Source organism: Phyllosticta citriasiana (genome assembly GCF_038021145.1).
Source record: "Phyllosticta citriasiana strain CBS 120426 chromosome Unknown IWZ02scaffold_9, whole genome shotgun sequence".
In the NCBI taxonomy this organism is placed as follows: Eukaryota; Fungi; Ascomycota; class Dothideomycetes; order Botryosphaeriales; family Phyllostictaceae; genus Phyllosticta; species Phyllosticta citriasiana.
This window is the reverse complement of record NW_027117286.1, coordinates 1,305,043-1,324,668: the sequence shown is the minus strand read 5'-3', so window position 1 is coordinate 1,324,668 and position 19,626 is coordinate 1,305,043. Positions and strand designations below refer to the sequence as shown.

The following is a 19,626-nucleotide window of genomic DNA, read 5'->3' as shown; positions in this document are numbered from 1 at the left end:
CGAGGTTAATCCACTGTCAAAAAGATGTGACTCTGATTGAGGTCATGGTCATGTTATGTTCCGCTGGTGAGACCCTTTTTGTTTACTCTATCACACCGTTCATGCCGCAGGCATGGCCTGTGAGTAATGCTGATCCCCAACTTCGACATCTAATTCTCATTGCCCCCCTAGATTTGGACCTGGCGATGCTGGCCTACTCCTCAAGATGCCAAAAAGAGCCACATTCTCCCTCAATGCGACATACTCACTGTCAGCGTAGCCAAGAACCTTGTGGATCTCAGTACTCCTCAAGCCTCGTATCCTCTTGATCTCATTGGCAGAGTAATTCACAACAGCCCTTCCCACCTCCGTCGGTGCTGGATTCTCCTTCTCAAAGCCGTTCTCACCGTCAGCAGCGCGCTTGACGACGACAAGCCGCACGGCTTCTTGCTGCGCAAAATGTCCATCAGCATCTACGATGCCTACGGGGAGTAGACCAGCATGGTCAGCAAGTGCCTTGTAGGCTCCATCATCGATGTACACGACACCATGTGGAGCGAGACCGTGGAGCAGCCAAAAGTATCGATCTCGTATCGTGTGGACTTGCGGCAAGAAACGGGTGTGCAGTGGAGCCTCCAGGCCAGTGGACGGATCGACTATTGCTTGTTTTCCTGTCTTAGGGACATCTGTAATGTCGAGAGCATCTGCCTTAACTTCAAGCGTCTGCCCTTGCTTCTCAGATGCACTGGAGGATTGGACCGCCTTTTTCGCTTCCGAGTAGCGCACGATCGCTGCAATGTTTCCAGGCTTGGACGAGTTGGTGATCACAGTGGTGACTCCAGCAGAAGTAGCCAGTCGCGCAGCGACAATCTTGGTAGACATACCACCCGTGCCCAGCGAAGAACCAGCAGATGACACGTCTGCGACCAGATCCGCAATATTCTCCACAACCTCAATTGGCTTCGCGTCCGGGTTTGACCGTGGATTCTCGTCATACAAGCAGTCCACATCCGTCATCAAGAAGAGATAATCGGCCTGGACCATGCCTGCCGTGATAGCTGAGAGGGTATCGTTGTCGCCAAACTTAATTTCCGTAACTGCCAGGGTATCGTTTTCGTTGACAATAGGGATTACGCCCATATGAAGGAGCTCGTTGAAGGTGTTTTGCGCATTCAGGTACTGCGTTCGGTCGGCAATGTCGTTCCTGGTCAGAAGAATTTGAGCCACTGGCTGGGCCATGTGCGAGAAGAGCTGGTCCCAGAGACTCATCAGGCGACATTGTCCAATGGCGGCCAGCGCCTGGACTTCTGGGAGATGTTTGGGGCGGCGTTGCTTGTTCATTTGACGCAGTGCAACGCCAATGGCACCCGAGGACACCAGAACGACTCTGTGGCCATCTTTGCGCAGTTTGACGCACGTCTCGACTATGATGCTGAGAATGGAGAGTCGTGGCTCGTGAGTTTTCTCGTCAATGATGGACGAGGTGCCTAAGCCAATGTTAGCTATTTTCCGCCGTTGGACTTTTGAGGACGTGTACAGGCTGCGCTGTACCGAGCTTGATTACTACAGTGAGATGCTTCTTCATGCTGAATTCTACCTCCTGAGCACGACTGGAAGAGTTGTGAGTTGTCATTGTTCTGCCCAAAGAGCGGGATGACTCCATGTCCAAACGATCGTCGTCATGGGTCTGGAAGCCGAGCGCGGTACTTTTTTATTGTTGCCGCACTTTTGCGCATTGCGAAACTAGAAGCGCGGCACCGACTTTCAGCATCAATGCAACTATTTTTCTTCACCGCCTTCACCAAGCCCTACGCGCATCCTCCGCCTGAGCGGCGTAGCTATTGACAACCATCTATCTATCGTCCACGTCCGAGTGTCCATCAACCTCGCAGCGCATCATCCTCAAATCTCGTGTCAAATCTCGCAGTCAAACACAGCATCCCCGATCCAACATGGCCGAATCTGTCAACTCCGAACGCAAGCCCGCACCGCCAACGCCCTCCGCCGCCGACCAGGCGCAACCAGACGAAAGCTTCTACAACTGGAGCACCTTCTTCTCCATCCTCTCGGGCCAAGCATCACAAGAGGACAAGCAAAGATACTTTCGAGGTCGCGACCTAGTGAACGAAGAGAGCGACGTCAAGCGGGTAGAAAAGCAGCGGGACTGGCTGTTCCAGAACAGTAAGCGGCGCCTAAGGCCATTCATGTCCAACGTCAATTGAGCGTTCGCTAAACCCTCTTGTTGCAGGCCCCGTCATCACCTTCCTCCGCGATGAAATCAATAAGCTCGGCGGCGACATCAATCCCATGAACGTGCGGTGTCGCCGCTGCACCACGTCGCAGGGCGGCGGTATCGATCAGGACTTCGGCATCTTGATCTGCGCCAACTATATGCGCAACAAGGGACATGTCGAAGACACGATTGCGCATGAGATGGTCCATGCGTACGACTATATGCGGTTCAAGGTCGATAGGTGGAACTTGAGGCACCAGGCCTGCACCGAGGTAGGTGATGCAAGGCGCGACGAGACAAAATTGGGACACTGACGTCTGAACAGATCCGCGCATCGACTCTGAGCGGAGAGTGCAGGTTCACGCGTGAATTCTTTACCAGGGGCCAGTTGAGATTTACACAGCAGCTGCAAGAATGCGTCCGGCGGCGAGCCACCCTCTCATTGATGGCAAGACCGAGCGTCAAGGACGACGTCCACGCCGCTCGAATCGTCAACGAGGTGTGGGACAGCTGCTTCAACGACACGAGGCCATTCGATGAAATCTACAGATGAAGAGCTTCAATGGAGAGAGACTATCTGTCCTGAAATAATGGTTTCTACATTTGTATCATTACTCCCCTCTGCATAGCGCCGGCGTTTGGTCGATACCAAAATCAATCCAACTCTCACCTTCCAACTCCTACATCCGTGTTGATCCCATGCCCACCCAAGATACCAATATTTATAACGCCTTGACCCGTGCCGAAATCCGTGGCCGCACACACTGTGTCAAGAAACCGAAATGAGACACCGGTGTCCTGACCTTTGAGCGCACATGCTCGCCGATCCGCTTCAAACTCCGCGCAATGAGAAACGATTCAAAGGAAACTTTGGAGTCACCTTTTTCCAGAGACGTGTATTTAGGCGTCTGACTTGTCGCTGGTTCTGCTCTTGAGCGAGCTCGAGGTGCGATTGTAGCTTCTCTCGCCCTTCACACAGTGCTTAACAATCCAGGGATGCTTCTCAACATCTTCCAGCGGGAGACGCTTTGACGGGTCAAGCACGAGCAACTGGCAATGTCGTCAGCAACGCATCGGAGAAATCTGACTAGTCGATTTACCTTCTTGATCAGGTCCCTTGCCTCGGGGCTAACGAAGCTAGGAATCGTCATGTCTCCCCGAGCAATCCTGCGCTGGGTCATAACGGGCGTGTCCTCGAACGGTGCCTCGCCAACCAAAAATTCATAGGTCAAGACACCCAAGCTCCAGAGGTCGACCTTTTCATCGTAGTAGTTCTCTGAGCTGCCGGGCTTGATCATCTCCGGGGGCAGGTAGTCGAGCGTGCCGCACATGGTGTTGCGCCTGTTGTTGGGCGCGTGCACACTCCACCCGAAATCCGAAATCTTGATTTCGTCGTGAATGCCAACGAGAATATTTTCAGGCTTGATATCACGGTGCATGACATGCTTCTTGTGCAGGTACTTGAGAGCCGCGGCCATTTGGGCAATGTACTGCGCAGCCTTCCACTCGGGAAACTTTTGCTCCTTACGCAGATGCTTGTACAACTCGCCCTTGCCAGCAAACTCGAGGATGAGAAAGATGCGTTTCGAGTCGTGGAAGTGGCCGTACAGTCTCAGGATGTTGGGGTGTGCCAGGTTGGATTGGATTTCGATTTCGCGCCGCACCTGCTTTTCGACTTTGCCTTGCTGCAGCTCGGCTTTGTGCAGGACCTTGAGAGCGCACACGAATCCAGACTGCCTCTCCTTGGCTAGGTAGACACGGCCGAATTTTCCTTTCCCGAGCGGCTTGCCAATCTCGAACATGTTGAGATTGAATTGGCGTGGAGCCGTGGGCTGCTTGTACAGGACGCTGTCTGAGCTCCTCTGGACGAGCTCATCAGAGGGTCGGGCGGGCTTCTCGCCCCGGAGATGCTGTGCTGCTTGTGAAGGAAGAGTGACTTTGGTAATGCTATTACTGCTGTAGGCCTTGGGAGCGCCGGGCTGCTGTAGTCTTTGGAGTGGGAGTTTGATGCGGTTGGCATTCGTCGAGCTGAGCCCAGAGAGGCTCACGGCAGTAGAGAGAGAGCCCTGAACTCGTCAACAAATATCCACATTGTCGCAAGGTCTTTTCTAGGTACCTTGGGCTTGTGGTATCCGTGTCCCGCCTTGGTGTGCGGGACGTCTTCATTTTCGTTGTTGATCGAGATGCGCTCAAGAGCGTGTTCAAGCGCTTCGGTGGCCATGATTGTATGACTAGTGAGTGATGGAGAATACAACGGCGGAGCACAGTCGATGCTGTCGAATTTGGGGGTTGTCGTCCTTGAGGAGCAAGATCGTGGGGCGAGGTCGCGAACAGCGCAAAGTGCGTCTGTTGACGGTCGTTGCTACGGGAACGTCAAGGCCGGAGATTAACCGCATGACCTCACCTGGCCTCATCCTGGTCCCACCTCCAATACACCACGTCTGCGGGGACTTTGCGACTCAAGCCAACACTCCACGTCATCTGCCTCTGCGGCAAACAGACCCTCATCGCCAACGGCGCGCGTCCATCTGAAGACTCTACCAACATGAACGCAAGCTTCCCGGCTCCCACGGACCAAGGCAAATCCATCGTTCAGGCCGGATGGAAGATTACTACGCGCAAGCTGCCCATCTTGAAATCGGGGCCCATTGAAGAGATGACGGATAAGTTGGGCATCGCCCCTCCGGAGATGATATTCGGCGACAACTCTGTACGACTAGAACACATTGCCTCGGGGTGGAACATTGAATTCAACGCGTTCGATGCGTTAGATCGGGTGGACAAGACGGGGAACTCCATGTTCAAAGTCGCATATTCAAAGGAGTGGCAGCGAGATAGGTGGGCACACCCGGTTGATTTCTTTGGAATTTGTCTGGACTTGAGAGTAACGCTCTTGCAAGATTGCAACATGCATCAGATATTAAAGAAGTCGTCAAGCCCTTCGACTGGTCGTACAGCACCGACTACGCTGGCACCGTTGCTTCCGATGCGTCCAACTTGCCCCAGTTCGAGTCGACCGAGACACCCATTCCGTACGAGCTATTGAAACGCCCGGACCCTATCCTATTCTTCGACGAAGTGATGCTGTACGAGGACGAGCTTGCAGACAACGGAATTGCGCTTCTTTCGTGCAAGATACGTGTCATGCCCGCTCGCCTTTTGCTTCTCTGCCGCTTCTTCCTCAGACTCGATGATGTGGTCTTCCGGATAAGAGACAGCCGCATCTTCGTCGAATTCGATACTGGAGAGGTCGTCCGAGAGTACACAGCGCGCGAAGAGAAGTTTGACGTTGTTCAGCGTAAGCTGGCAATTACTCGGGCCGACGTGCCGGCCTTGATGAGGGATCCCAACCGTTTGATGGCCGTGCTGCCGGTTGTCGACGGAAAGTTGGAAAGATGTATTCTCAAGTAATTGCATTGTCTGGGTCATCCGCACTCCCTGCACCAAGTTCGCCGGCCCCGAAATAGGGCCTGTGAGTCACCAAAAGACGTCGTCACTCGATGGGCTCGACATCACAACTTCGGCCCAGGTCTCTATCAACTCGGGCAGCCAGGGTCTTCAAGACGTGCCTAGGGCTGAGGCCGTGGGGCTTAAGCCCACGGTTGAGAAATCACGGACGTTCCCCCTGGAGCTCCAATCTCTATCAAATCCAAGTCATGGGGAACCCCGTTGCATTAGATCACCGTGTCTGGAATCAAGTAAGTGTTTTGAAGCGTGGCCATTGTCTTGGCTAACATGAAGCAGGCTGGTTGATATCAAGGAAAAAATAGTCCCATGTCTCGAGAAATTGAAAAGGTTACAGCCCTTAGACCATCTGTCAAATGCGTCCGTAGAAACTCAATCCACGCTTGATCACACAGTGTTCCTGAATCAATTCAAGTTCAACTTCACAAGTACTACGGCCCTACCGACCAGACTTCTTGTGGCTATGCATTGGGGAAGACAATCCGTTCAACGCTTGTTGCAAAGTAAATCCCTGCTAAAATTCGAGGCAAATCAGATCAGCGGAACAGTTCTGCGCTTGAAGGTCATTTCAGGAGAGAAGCAATCGTTCGATTCCTCTGACACTTCCAAGGTCCAACTACCACAACCATGGTAGAAATTCTCCGGAACTATTATCGAATGTGGGCCAAGTCAAGTTGATATGACAGAGAATCTGCTCATCCAAAGTTGGTTCGGGGAGCCGTGCACTGTGCCCTTTGTACCCCTCATGTCAGAACCAGATCAACGATATCATAAGCAAGCACACAGGAGGAGAACGATTGTTAGTCGACCCATATTCAAAGAGATTCCCCTCCTATATAAACATGAGCTCCCACCCTCCTCCGTCTCTCCTCCATCATCTCGCTCTCCACACTTGCCACGCATACTCGCAACACTCTCGATCTCCAGCTTCACAGCTAAGTCCAAAATCCACCCACACACTTGCGAACTCACTATGTCTGGCAGCCAGAACACCCGCCCCACCCACATCCAGTGGGCCGACAACCTTCCTCGCCCGTCCCGCGAGGACGAGGTCCGCCGCTGCCCCCGCCGCCCCCGACGTCGCCCCCGCCAGGTCGTAGACCTGGACCTCCAGGTCGAACGGAGGCGCTACATGGCCTCCACCACCGGTGAAGGTAAGCAGGACGACGACGACGACGACGCTAACATGCACCCAGGCTGCTTCCTCCTGGTCATCGTGTTCCTGGAGCCCGAGTCGGAGTGAGTCAGGGCTGCTCTGAAGCCCGGGTGGGCGGGAATCCCGAGACCTCGAAAGAGATCTCGGGGGTTATTTCTTACTTATGCAGTTCAATGGATTTGTTGTTCTGTGCTTCTTGCTTGTGCCTGAGTGAAAGCGCCCGTGATCTCCTACACGTGCTGTTCTCCTATGCCTGTTGGGTCTCTTGCCCCTGACAAATCGCTCATGCCAGACTCAACCAGCCTACCTCTGCCCAAACCAGACAGCCATCCCAACACCAGCCAGTACAGTGCCTCACTTTGCTCTGGTGAGCCGGTCAACTCATCCACGCCGGCTTCTGATCTGACAGCGACATGAGACGAACACGCACTCCCACCATTCTCGAGAGAGAACTCGCTGACTTAGCTGTTCCTAACGCCGACCAGTACAGTGCGTCTGTCTACTCGCGCGCCTTAAACGATGAGCTGGTCAGCTCGTCCACTTCAACGTCAACTTCCGACCCCGACGACGAAACTGACGTTGCGGCCATGCTCCCTGACAACGACACCACTGACCTCGACACTGCACGCGGCCACTTGATCGAGTCCATCCTGCGTACTTTGGTGTTGTTCTCCGCTTTGCTGACCGCGATCTCTCCGCCTTCCCCCTTTCTCTCCACATCCATTTACCTCCCAACACAACTCCAGGGTGGTCCGCAATGCAGGGTCTTTGCAATGATTGCGTTATCGCATTGCGCAACGCAACTCAATGCGATCAATGGAGGCGCCCTTACTTCTGCAATGCGATTAATGGAGGACGTCCCATTGCATTGCATTGCGTAAGAGGAAATTAGTGTTCGTTTACGCGAAATGACGCGACTTAATGCGTATCCCTGTAAGGCCCTGTAAGGAAGCCTAATTTTGGTGGAGATTCTAGCTGAATTCTGCCAGGCGGTATATAATCAGTGCAATTAATAAAGGCAATGCGATGTAATCAAGACTACACTTTGCGCAATGCAATGACATACTGGAAATTGCACCGTGTAATCATTGCGATGAATTCCTCACATTGCGTCGCATTGCATTGCAGACCACCCTGCACAACAAACTCCCAGCGTCAACATGACGCGCCCACTGTGCGGCCAGTCTCACTTTCCACGCTGATCCAGAAGCTGAACCCTAGCTACTTCATCGAATCTTTGCGGCGGAAAAGTGAAGATTTCAATTTGGCCTTTGAAGGCAGTCAGAACCCAACGAGCGCTTTGCCACAAAAACTCCTATTTCGTCAACACAAAGGAACATCACGAAAAGAGAAAGAGCCTCGCGAGCAGCAAGCACTTTCACCAAAATGGCACCAATTGAAATATTTTACAGACTCATCGATTCCTTTCTTATTTTCTTCTTCCAAGGAAAAGTGGAATCATTCATCTACACATGCCATCACGTCCAAATTTCCACCGCCCTCTGCTTGCCCCTTCCCCTGACTCGCTCACCCCAATCCCTCGCCAACACAACAACCAAGTCCAAATCAAACAGAAACACCACCGCAAGTCAAGCTGCCGGTGCCGTGGTTCTCAGCGCACAGCTGGTCGTCGCAGCAGTCGGTGTAGACGCCGTTGTTACCGCACTCGGCTGTGTTCATCGTTAGCATCAATTCGGAATATCCACATATATTTACAGTCCCAAACGGATGGAATTCGGGAGAGACTTACCACCAAGCGCAAGACACCTCTTCTCAACAAAAACATTGTCCGCAGCGCGCGCCTTCACAGCCGCAGGAGAGACCGACGCCTTAGGAGACGGCGAAGCACGCGCCTTGATTGCCGGAACAGAGGTAGCGGGCATCGACGACTGAGTAGGAGCAGGCGCGACAGTGATGCCGGGCGCGGAAGACTGAATGGGAGCTGGCGCTTCCGATGCGAGGGCATTGATAGCAGCACTGAGGCCCGCAGGCGCGGGGGACGAGGCGCGGGCTTGAAGGAGTGGCGAAGGCGTCTGGAAGCGGGTTTCGAAGGTTGTCGGCGTGTGGATGGCGGTGGAGAGGGAGATGGGGATGTCGGCGGCGTTGATGTTGGCGTTTGCGGCGGCAGTCGGGATGCGCGTGCCGGTGATGATGGTGATGCCGTCTTTGACGAGGGTTGCGGCGTGCACGGCGTCCGAGGGAATGCGTGTGCCGGTGATGGTGAAGACTTGGGAGAGGGCGGGCGAGGCGCTGGTGGCAGCGAGGAGGAAGGTTGCGGTTGTGAACTTCATTTTTGTGGCGATGTGTGGACAGAAAAATAAGATGAGATGAATAGGAATATGGATATGGAGGTGATGATTCTGCTGCTGATGAGTCCTCCTTGATGTCTTTTGCGTCTTCTCTTATACCTCTGTTGGATCCAAACTCTTCACCTTGTATACCACTGACTCATTCCCTTGACACTTACGACCCTAACCCATGCCCTCAACAACCGCATCCGCAAGTGGGAGGCAGTCTCCGTTCGGGGCCACGATGGATTCTCACAGCCCTCGGTAGGATCCTACAGACAGGCTGTGAAGTCGGTTCGAGTCTGGTCTCCATATACCCAACTCAACCCCACTCAATCCACCTCAGAAAAAAAGCCTCCACAACGATCTCCATCAATTCTTCCCCTCCCGGTCTCTCCTCCACCCACTTCGGAACGATCACCTCCTCGCTCTTCCTCATGCATGACCATTTCTAAAACGACACTGCGGCCTATCCGCCCTTCTGGCAGCAAACACCAAACATCAGCGGTAAGGCTATAGGGCTGGCTGGCTGGCTGGCTGTGTGGGTCGCCCCGCAGGCTGTATATATGTATGTGCACGTGTATGTGCGCTGGGGGCCGCCGCTGACAGAATAGAAAGACTGAGGATCGAAGCTCGTCCGGTTCGAGGAGGGGAATAGACTCAGTTGCCGGCGGGACCCACTGTGTGCTTGGGGGCGGCTTTAGGCACAAGTCGACGAAGGATGGTGGAGTCGGCGATGGATGTTGGAAAGGCGACGCGATGGCCGTGGCCGTGAGAAGTGGCGGAACTCGCCATGGCCTGTGATTCTTTTGGCGTCTATGTTTGTGTTTTCCTCGTCGTGGGAGATGAGAAACAGACAGAGAGACAGACGAGGGACGTTGGACGTACGTGCCCGGTGTGGTGGTGGGGGCTAACCGCGTTTGGAAACTTTCTGCAATCCTGCTGCGCCACGCGTGCAGCCGGTTGACGATGATCGTTCGACCTCAAAAATTTTCAACTACCTATTATTCCACGGATGGATAGATAGTTGATATTAGCGCAGTACGGAATACGTACAGGCCGAATAGAGCAGTTAGTGCGGATTTCAAAGTAGGTGGGTAATGGGGAAATGGCCCCTTCGTTGCAGCCTTACTTACATGTACCTGGCTTGGCCCCTGACCCACTCAGGCTTGACTCGTGGGTACATGGGCCCGGCAGAGAGGCAGAGCAAACGAGAGAGGGAGAGGCTGAGAAAATAGGAAGAGCTGGAGCGCGTGTGGGTATGCATCACAGAGAGAGATGAATCAAGTGTAAGACACCTCCATTACTTCCTATGTCTCCCATCAGCCATCATCTGCTCCAAAATGCCGTTGCTGCCTTTTCCCTCGACACCAGCACAGCACCTCTGCCATTCAAATTCAATCTCTCGCGTGTTCCGTGCTTTTGACACGACGGAAAAGTTCTTCTTTTCCGCGTTCACCGTCCTCGTAGTCATCTCCCCACCATTCTAACCAATCATTACCCCTGACTTACTGAGCAACCTCACACATCCATGCATGCATATATTTGCCGACGACGGAGAGAAGAACAAGGAAAGATCAGCGGATGAAGGAAAAGACAGGGCCAAACAAGGACAAATGAAGCAGACAGCAAGCAAATGGACTAAGCGTGCTGTGCCGCAAATTGTCTCTCAGCTGTCTGACTACATCCCACAAGAAAGAGGGTCGACAAGGGGGGAGAAAAGAAGAAGAGTAGGAGGAGCGGAGAAAGCGCAAATAGAAATATGAAAACTCATTTAAAAGCAGACTGGTCAAAGCAGACAAGAATGGATTTAGGAGTAAATACGCACAATGAAGCAAAGAAACACGCATTCGCAACCCCTCATACACGACGATCTACTTCCACGCACTAAGCCCCGCCCACGGATCCTGTCCACCCTGTCCTTGCTGATTTTGCTGCTGATGTCCCGTCCCCGCCGGCCGGCTCATCGACGCATAGCCCCCAGGCCCGGACGGATACGGCGCGCCGCCGCCCGTCAAGCCCGAGTAGTCGACGTGCTGGCTAGGCGGGGGGCCAGGAGGCGGGGGCGGCGGGACGTAGCCTGGAGGTAGGAAGCCCTGCTGATGTTGCTGTGGGGAATAGATGTTGGGGTTTGGGCTGGCGTAGGGATTTGCAGCCGCAGCAGGGGCAGGCTGGTTTTGCTGCTGCTGCTGGGGCGGCGGCGAAAAGTATTGCTGCGTCGCCGGCGGCGAATGCAACTGGCCATATGTGGTGGGGTTGTAGGTAGGGGTGCTGCCGGGGATGGGCGAGTTGTAGCTCTCGCGACGTGGTGGCATGGGCGGTTGTGATTGTTGCGGTTGTTGGTACGGGGTTCCATTGCTCTGTTGTGGAGGCATGCGAGAATGGAGCGGCGGAGAGGCCATGCCATACTGGGCTGGAGGGGAAGCGGCAGGGTTGTAGCCAAAGGATGGTGTTTGCTGAAGGGTGCTTGGCCGCGAGCCGGAGCGCTCGTGTTGCTGGACGGGTGAGCGAGACGGCTCCACCGACATGCGCTCCATGAGTGACCGCAGTCGCTCACGCTCTCGGTCTGCGTAATCAGACGATCCGGCCGCTTTGCGGTTTTCAATCGAAGCAAGCAGCTGGCCGCCTTCTGAACGCCTGTTGTTGACAAAAGACTCCACATTCTTTTGCAAGCTTTCCACCGTTTCCTTCATGTCGCTGTAGAATCCTTGCGCCCTAATCAACCCTGATATCAGATCGTTAAAAGCCTGGTATACTTTTCGATACTTGTTCATGACCGAGCTTCTCTGTCGGGAAAAGGCCTCGTACTTGTTTTGCTCGGATCTGACACGCTTGTCCTGCAGCAGGTCGCCATACGTCCGGGTGAGCTCCTTCATCAACGAGTTTTGCTTATGAATCGCTTGCATAATCCGGTTCTGGTGCGGGCGGAACTTTTCGAGCTCTGCCTTGAATAGCTGGTTCTCCTGATTCGAGATTTGCTTCTTGTTGAGGATAAGGACGTTGGAAATATCGTCAGTGTGAACCTGCGCAAGTCAGCAAAGTTTTGCACGCCGATTGAGATACAAGTCTCACCTTCTCCTTGAGGTCTTTGAGCACCTGCTGGCGTTCCCTCTTGATTAAATTCAGTTTCCTGAGCAACTCTTCAACTGAAGTAATTTGATCGGTCACACTAGGTCCACCCTCGAAGTCGTCATCGAGCAGATTGCCTTCATTGCCAGGGCTGCTCTTGCCCTTTCCTCTTGCGGCGCCAGCCTTGATCATGGCCCTCTGATAGAGAACGTCTGCTTCATCCGTCTCACCAGCGCTCCTCATCTCGTCGAAGTCACTTTCGTACTGTCTGAAGGTGCTGTATAGTGCAGCATCACTGATGCTCGCTTCCTCGATGGCGTTTTTGTAGTTTTTGATATCGCTCCGCAAAGTGGCCGTCAACCTCGAACTCGGCTGCTGTGTCCAGTCGGCGCCATACTTGCTCCGCATCTTTTCGCACACGCTCTCTTCCATGTCCAGCTGCTTGACACATTGATCCAGCATGGAAGTGATTGTTGTCTTCTCGGAGCTCAGCTGGTCAAAAGCCGTGGTAAACGGTTGGTGGCCTGCCAATTCCTCGCACCATCTTCGGAATTCCTCGTCGACAGTCATTTCTTGGTCCATTCCACCTTTCAAGATGTTGAGGCTGTCAGGCAGTTTGAGATAGTCCAGGCTAGCTGCCATTTCGTCATTGGCAGTCTCGACCTTTTCCGTCTCGGCTCTTATCAGCTTTGCCTTTTCTTCATCGTACAAGCTGGCCTGCTCGGTGACAGAAATGGGGACTATTTTCTGAAAGATGTCTGGTCCAATGATGCGCTGAATGTCCTGGCCTTGGTAGAGCTCGCTGACAGGGATGGCCTTTGCTGCGGGAAGCTTCGGTATCGACGACAATGACGCTTCAGCGGGAACCTGCTGGTGGTAGATGAAGTCGTTGTCTTTGGTGAATTCGACGATCCGCTCCTGGATGTTGAGCAAATGTCGCTTGGACATGTCCTGTAATATGGAGCCTGTTTCCGAGCTCAGGTTGGAGGTCGCCGGAACATTGTTGGGAAAGGCGTTGGCAATCTTATTGGCGTCTTTTGCTTGCTGCTCGGCAACTTGGAGCCTACAGATGGAGGTTCCGTGGGAATTGGCATCGTTGTCAGCCATGGCCTGGTAGTACTGGGCGAGACTGGCCGTGTGGTTTGCCTTGACCTGCACCAGCAACAACCACACCTTTTCAAAGATGCCCTTGCTCACGTTCTCTTGCACTCCCTCGACTGCCTGGCTGTAGAGAAATTGTGCTTGTGACGCAAGCTTTGCCAACATGCCATACTTTTTGCCATCCTCGACCTGCTTCTCCAGGAATACCTCCTGACCCTGTGCCAGCATCACTGCAATCAGCGTCTTGACAGTTTCCCGGGACAAATCGGTCGACGGCGCATGTAGAAAGTTTTCATTGATGTAGGTAAACATGCCGGCCGAGGCTTGGAATGAGTGGTAGGCAGTCTTGAGGCCAACATCTTCGTGACGATTCTGGTGTGCGGCGTGGCAGGACAGGACGGCCGAAATGTTGAATATGATGGACGCTTTTTCGTACGCAAGTGAGTATTGCGATGTGGGCTTGTGGGTAAAGGCATCGAACCTAATCGTGGCATCTGTCAGCCCCGTCTGTATGCTCCAAAGAAAGGGCCCGCCGATTGCCCCCAACCCTTTGCTCACCATGTGAAGGAGATTTTGATGTGGTTCTCATCGACGGGGAATCGCAAGTCCAGCAGCTCGAGCTGGCCGTAGTATCTGTAGAGCAGATCCCTCCCAGCAGCGCTGTCCTTGCCCGCCCCGCGCATGTCCTGCCGCAGTCTGTTGAGCGTCTGGCATTCTTCCTGGTAGCGTTCCGGGTCGTCGCCGTACGTCTGGCGAATGTAGCCCTTGAGCGGGGAGATCCAGTCAATCTCGTTGGTCTGCTTCAGCGGGACGGAGATCATGGGTGCGAGGACTGAAGGCATGTTGGCGGCGAGGGCGGTGGCTGTGGCCTGGAAAGATGTAGCTCGCCCGATGCAGAGTCTTGGAGCCGCCTTATCGCGCTGCTCATGCAGGTATGCGGCCGGAGGTCGTGGGCGATTCGCCGTTTATTGTCCCAGACGACGCGATGCCTGCAGTTGGAGACTGTGTGCTGACGGCGCAGTTTGGCGGGCGGGCGTAGGCAGGTATGTAGGGTCGTCGCGGTGGTTGGTGAGCGGCAACAGCGTAAGCGCCGACGCGGCGGAGCTTGAGAGGATGGAGGCGAAGTGGGCAGAAGGGCGTTTAGAGGTAGGCAGCGATTCGGGTCGTCAGGCGGGATTGGGTTGGGGTTGTCCGGTATACCTTATGGTAGCTGACGTTACTGGACGCTTTGACGCCTGGGTTGTGGGGAAGCTCCTCTCGTCGACACCGACGACACAAATCTAGAACAACAAGTATCGCGGCGCCGCACCGATTTCGAATGCAGGCGCCGTCGCATCACAGCCACTGGTGGATTGCTTCGATTCGACTGGTAGTCGCCGCGGGGGTCTCCAAATGGGCCTCGAGCCGCGCTGCCGGGCTCGTCATTCGTCACAAAACACATGCAGCTCTACCACCTCTCGGTCCGCCAGCGCTTCCGGCCCGAATTCATTGCTTGCAGGTCCTGATGTACATTCATGGAGCTGAGATGCTTGTTCTGTCTATCACTACGCTGTCTGCTAGTCAAGATTTACACTCAGTACACTACAGGCTGCCCGTTGAATTGAAACAACTGCAAAACGCCGTGGATATGCCTTCCAAATGCTCCTCGCGCGCATCATGCGCTTAAACGCCAGACCAAACAAGTTTCGAGTCCCGTCGGACGGACCCAACGGGATTACCGTACGCTTTATTTTTCATCACGCTCGCCGGTCATCGACGCCTATTTCGACTCGCCATCCTGGTCGTCCTTTTTGTGTTGGCCTGTCAGGTTGTGCCAGGCGCTCTTGAGAAAGCCCTCGTTCTTGTGCTTGTTCTTCTCCACCTCGTCACGCTTCTCCTGAGTCTCCTTGCTCATCTCGCCGACGTTCATGATACGCTTTGCGTTCTTGTCGCCCATCTCGTCCGCCAACATCTCGAGAATGGTCCGCTGGCTGGTGTTGAGATATTTGGGCATATTCACCTTGAACTCAACCTTGAGGTCGCCCTTGAGACCCCGTCTGCTGTTTAGCTTCTTCATACCCAAGCCTCCCAGAGTGATCTTGTCTCCCGTGCCTGTGCCCGTAGGTACCTTGACCTTGACGTTGCCATCCAGCGTCGGAATTTGGATCTCGCCTCCAAGAATTGCCGTTGTGAGCGGTATCGTTGCCGTGTACAGAATGTCGGAGCCCTGGCGAGCGAACTTGGGGTCGGGAGTGACCCGGATGAAAACGTAGAGGTCGCCGTTTTGCGTGCGGAAGTTGGAAGTCGACGCTCCACCGACTGGCGCATCTCCTTCTCCCGACACACGCAACCTCATGCCGTCTTCCACACCGCCAGGAATGTCAATCGTGACTGTCCGCTTCTGCCTCACCGCACCCTCGCCGCGGCAGCTGGAGCACTCGGATCCTCTTGGCACCGATGTGCCCGCTCCACCACACACGTCGCAAGTCGCTACCATCTGGATAGGACCCATGCTGGTAGCCCGCTGGCCAGTTCCTCCACACGCTCCACAGGATTTCTTTTGCGTCCCCTTCTTCAATCCACTGCCCGAGCAAGACTTGCACTGGACGAGCGGGGTGATGAAGATCTCCTTGGTCGTGCCCTTGGCCGCATCCATGAAGCTGATGTTCGTCTGGACCTCGATGTTGTCGCCGACCAAAATCTCCTCCTGGAATGGATTTCTTCCTCTCCTTCCCCTCCCTCCTCGGCCAGCTCCGCCCGTAAAGGCGCTGAAGAGGTCTTCAAAGTTGATGTCTGCGCCGAACGGCCCGCCAGGACCGCCGCCGCCGAACCCTCCAAAGCCGCCTCCGAAGGGGTTGCCACCTGCACCGCCGGCACCTGGGTCAAATCCACCACCCTGCCCGAACGCGGCAGCGCCGTAGGTATCGTATGTCTTGCGCTTCTCGGCGTCCGACAACAGCTCGTATGCGGATTGGGCTTCAGCAAACTTGTCCTTGGCCCCGGGGTCCTTGTTCGTGTCGGGATGGTATTTCTTTGCAAGACCGTAGTAGGCTTTCTTGATTTCGCCAGCAGATGCGTTGCGGTCGACACCGAGCGTCGAATAAGGATCTTTCATGGCGAGCGCCGAGGATGCGTGGAATAGCTGTATCGCCTAGTCAGCCAAACTCACAACGACCAAAATGGATTGACTTACTCTTCGCTGTGCAAAGCCGTGCGGCTTGCTGGCGCATTGGGTAGTCGGTCGAGTCCATGCTGGGGTTGCAGCAGTGGACAGTCGCCGAGGTCGAGGTGTTGACGTCGAAGTTCTGCTGCGCAACGGCAGCGCGTGCTTAAGGACAGTTGCCCTGGGGGCTGCGAAGCTCATTGTTGATTGAATTTTTTATTTTTTTTCAATTAAGTGGCGTATGCGCGTCAGAGGTCTCGGATGTCGATGGCGATGGGGGAAGAAGTAGAGGCGCGTCGTAAAATCTGTGCCAAGAGGCTAATCGATTCTTCTCGATTCGCCGACGCTTCAGAGCGATGACATATGCCGCGCCGCGCCACGGTCCTGGCAGCGATCGGCGCGACCATCACCAGACGCCAGATGCAAAACCCAATGCCGCCGTGTCATTCGTGACTATGTTGTCTTCTTTACACTGTCTGCAGCTGTCCGAACGAAAAAATTCTCTCATTGCGCCAGACTCCATGTCGTCATGCGAACCTCGCCGCGCTGCACTTCCGCCCCCGCGAAAAAAGCCCGCCGTACCAAAGCTCAGCACGCGTCGCGTCTCCGCAAATCCCAACAGTGCCACGTCCCGCGATATGTCCGAACCGGATGTCCCATCATACAAGTACCATCAACTGAGTGTTCTGGTTGGGAAGCGCCAAAGGGTATGAACGTGGCTTGTCGCCCAAAAATAATTTCCTCTTCCTAGCCACTGTGTCCCTATCGTCAGGGCCGAGGGTATTCTCCATCCGAACGCCAGTGTACCAAATGTCCAATATCCGTATCTACGCCATTTTTGCAAAGTGTTTGTCGGTGCCGACTAGCAGTTTTGGAGGCGACTCTGGTTGTCTTGTTGCGAGACTTTTCGAGAGCTGGGAAAATCACCGAGCACGCGGCGGGGCGAAGCGCAGGCGAAATGCCTTGTCTAAAGCGATTGTTGGTGTTAGACGTGTTCTAAATTTCAATCCGATCCCTCGTCTGATACATCGGCAGAAGCTTACCTTGCATTTTGACCTTGTAAAGGAGGTCGACAATCACCTCGGACTCGCTCACAGCGAGAGCATTGAAGTTTTTGCGCACAGCCGTTGCAAGCTGCTCCTTGGATATCCTTCTCTCATTCTTTTTCCGCGCCATTGTCGGAGAGTATTTGCCGATGCCTCGCCCAAGGATTGCGGGGGCCAAGGGGTTCTTGAACGCGCCGGGAGCGTCGAGGCGGTGGGAAGAGCGGTAGTTCATGAGTAACGAAAGATCTTCAGAGGGCCAGGACATCTGTGACAACAAGATGCGAGAATTGTGAGCGGCCAAGACGAGCGTGTAAAGTCAAGTTAATCGGCGACTTACCCCGCCACTCGAGGCGTTATGCGTCTGCTGTCCAGCACCGCGACCAGTATGGTGGGCAAAGTCTGTAGACACAGACATGGTCTCCTTCAAGTGACTGCCATTGGTGAGGTTGTTGGCGCCATTCCTTCGTCCGCGCTGCTTCTCTGGTTTTACGGCTGTGCCGTCGGGACGCGAGTCGTGTTCGTGAGGACGAGATTTTGCCGGTGGCATGGTTGAAGATTGTAAAGATTGGTCGCGTTATTCGAGCAGAATGGCCGAAAAGGAACGCGAAAAGGGAGCGTAGCGAGGGCGCGTGAGCATTTCAGAGTGGTGAGATGGTGCGAGCGTGAGAGGAGCTAGCAGTTACAGTAGCCGCAGCTCGCTCGCTCCCGTCAGGTCAGGCCGTGAATGACGTGCCAGGGTCCACCCCCAACCCCGGTCGGCGCCAAAAGGTCAAGCTCGGTTGGCCCCAACCTCGCGCCCTGTACATCATCACCTAGGTCTCTGCCTTTTCCATCGCCAGGCACAAGATTATCCTGTTCTCTCATTTCAGTCTGTCAAAGTTTGTCCATTTGCAATCGTCCATCTGAGAAAGTCAGCCAAGAGCGAGGAATGAATGGACCATGGCTGAGTGGGACGGCTGCTGCAAGAAAAGACCATGTAAGCATGCCAGATGCATAGCATTAAGGCACTTGATATTGGAGACTCCAGAAGGATGTTCTCCGCCAAAATAGAGTCTTTGTAGACAGCTCCTAGTATCGCTCCACGATGCTACGAGCAGCCAGGACGGAGCTTGACATGTTCCATGTTGGGCTAGTCCTCTCCAATGGTTGAGTATCACCCTACTAGCTTCCAGGGAGTGCTTGCCCTATAGAAGTCGGTGACTGTCCGGGCAGGCTTCTTCGAAAGGGCAGTCAGCCATAAATAACTCCTCCACCACGTTCCAGACCAAACTTCTTCATCCAACACCAGCTAACTTGGCTTCCATCACTATCCACCCATATCTCTTTGCTTCTTCAAATATCCAAACGGCCTATCCATCTGCTGTACTCCGAACCCCTGGGTCTTGAGTCTCTGCGCCTTACCAGACCTCACTACTTCGAGCCAGGCACCGAGGTGAGCTCTTCAAAGTCTCTACACTGGGTTCTCGTCTCTACTCTCGGCCCCAAATTCGAGTGTGAACTCTGATTCATGTTGACCAGACTCAGTTCAGGTTGTCAAGAGCAGAGCTCTGACTCTCACTTCTCGCTTCCTTATCTTCCTTGTGCTTTGGCCGTACTCCGCCTGAAGCAGGCACTTGGCACAAGCAACATGGCTGCTTCACGTCAGGCGGGCCAATTCGCCCCAATGTCGGCTCAGTCTCACCTCAGTCCTTTGAACCCGCAAGCCCACAGCTTTTCCTTCGGCGCGGATTTTGACCGTGCCAGCTCCAAGGCTCTTGTCCGTTATGACGACGTCGACGACCAGAATTGTGATCAAAATCTTCCCCACCAACTTCGAAACCTGGCAGTGACATACGGAGACGAGATTCTCTCACTTCGCAAGGATGTGGAGAGGTTGAAGCAGGGCGGCTGGATGGTTACGTTTGGCAACCAGCAATTCTCAAGTCTCGATTCTTCAGAGTTGGAGGCTACCAGGAAGCGACTTGAGAGGACTCACAAGTCTATCAATGCTCCCATGTACACCGATGACCTCCCAAGCTCACTTGTGAACGCGATTGAGGCTGCTCCTCAGGAAGAGCGCGAAGCCTCGGGTCCTTCCGGATTGGCATTGTCGAAATTCAGCCCTCAGAACACAGCTGCTGGAGACAAGGATCGCAGGTCGCCCATCA

At 54.3% G+C, this 19,626-nt stretch overlaps 8 protein-coding genes across 8 annotated transcripts; 2 read left to right on the top strand and 6 right to left on the bottom strand.

Moving 5' to 3' along the window:
* Window positions 1-36: 36 nt before the first annotated feature.
* IWZ02DRAFT_456497 (Aspartate/glutamate/uridylate kinase) lies at window positions 37-1,699 on the bottom strand. The gene is made up of 2 exons (XM_066767861.1): window positions 1,531-1,699; window positions 37-1,466 (listed from the first exon to the last, which is right to left on the bottom strand). The coding sequence occupies exons 1-2, from the start codon at window positions 1,640-1,642 to the stop codon at window positions 157-159; spliced, it is 1,422 nt and encodes a 473-aa protein (XP_066621387.1). The 5' UTR covers window positions 1,643-1,699; the 3' UTR covers window positions 37-156.
* Window positions 1,700-1,770: 71 nt separating this feature from the next.
* On the top strand, window positions 1,771-2,850 carry IWZ02DRAFT_317580 (metalloprotease). Its single transcript, XM_066764162.1, has 3 exons — window positions 1,771-2,160; window positions 2,228-2,484; window positions 2,538-2,850. The coding sequence occupies exons 1-3, from the start codon at window positions 1,932-1,934 to the stop codon at window positions 2,763-2,765; spliced, it is 714 nt and encodes a 237-aa protein (XP_066621386.1). The 5' UTR covers window positions 1,771-1,931; the 3' UTR covers window positions 2,766-2,850.
* A 262-nt stretch (window positions 2,851-3,112) lies between these two features.
* IWZ02DRAFT_381017 (kinase-like domain-containing protein) lies at window positions 3,113-4,433 on the bottom strand (the record flags this gene model as incomplete). The annotated part of the gene is made up of 3 exons (XM_066765139.1): window positions 3,113-3,262; window positions 3,313-4,278; window positions 4,329-4,433. 3 exons carry the CDS (start codon window positions 4,431-4,433, stop codon window positions 3,113-3,115), a joined length of 1,221 nt encoding a protein of 406 aa, XP_066621385.1.
* A 324-nt stretch (window positions 4,434-4,757) lies between these two features.
* On the top strand, window positions 4,758-5,623 carry IWZ02DRAFT_434736 (type 2A phosphatase activator TIP41; the record flags this gene model as incomplete). The annotated part of the gene is made up of 2 exons (XM_066766388.1): window positions 4,758-5,050; window positions 5,113-5,623. The coding sequence occupies 2 exons, from the start codon at window positions 4,758-4,760 to the stop codon at window positions 5,621-5,623; spliced, it is 804 nt and encodes a 267-aa protein (XP_066621384.1).
* Window positions 5,624-8,399: 2,776 nt separating this feature from the next.
* On the bottom strand, window positions 8,400-9,124 carry IWZ02DRAFT_434734 (uncharacterized protein; the record flags this gene model as incomplete). Its single annotated transcript, XM_066766387.1, has 2 exons — window positions 8,400-8,503; window positions 8,584-9,124. The coding sequence occupies 2 exons, from the start codon at window positions 9,122-9,124 to the stop codon at window positions 8,400-8,402; spliced, it is 645 nt and encodes a 214-aa protein (XP_066621383.1).
* A 1,817-nt stretch (window positions 9,125-10,941) lies between these two features.
* On the bottom strand, window positions 10,942-13,981 carry IWZ02DRAFT_317544 (vacuolar protein-sorting protein bro1). Its single transcript, XM_066764161.1, has 2 exons — window positions 12,194-13,981; window positions 10,942-12,144 (listed from the first exon to the last, which is right to left on the bottom strand). Exons 1-2 carry the CDS (start codon window positions 13,850-13,852, stop codon window positions 10,996-10,998), a joined length of 2,808 nt encoding a protein of 935 aa, XP_066621382.1. The 5' UTR covers window positions 13,853-13,981; the 3' UTR covers window positions 10,942-10,995.
* A 755-nt stretch (window positions 13,982-14,736) lies between these two features.
* On the bottom strand, window positions 14,737-16,730 carry IWZ02DRAFT_483345 (uncharacterized protein). Its single transcript, XM_066769164.1, has 2 exons — window positions 16,464-16,730; window positions 14,737-16,412 (listed from the first exon to the last, which is right to left on the bottom strand). Exons 1-2 carry the CDS (start codon window positions 16,632-16,634, stop codon window positions 15,051-15,053), a joined length of 1,533 nt encoding a protein of 510 aa, XP_066621381.1. The 5' UTR covers window positions 16,635-16,730; the 3' UTR covers window positions 14,737-15,050.
* Window positions 16,731-16,856: 126 nt separating this feature from the next.
* On the bottom strand, window positions 16,857-18,144 carry IWZ02DRAFT_456483 (uncharacterized protein). Its single transcript, XM_066767860.1, has 3 exons — window positions 17,817-18,144; window positions 17,477-17,744; window positions 16,857-17,400 (listed from the first exon to the last, which is right to left on the bottom strand). The coding sequence occupies exons 1-3, from the start codon at window positions 18,024-18,026 to the stop codon at window positions 17,357-17,359; spliced, it is 522 nt and encodes a 173-aa protein (XP_066621380.1). The 5' UTR covers window positions 18,027-18,144; the 3' UTR covers window positions 16,857-17,356.
* Between the last annotated feature and the right edge of the window lie 1,482 nt (window positions 18,145-19,626).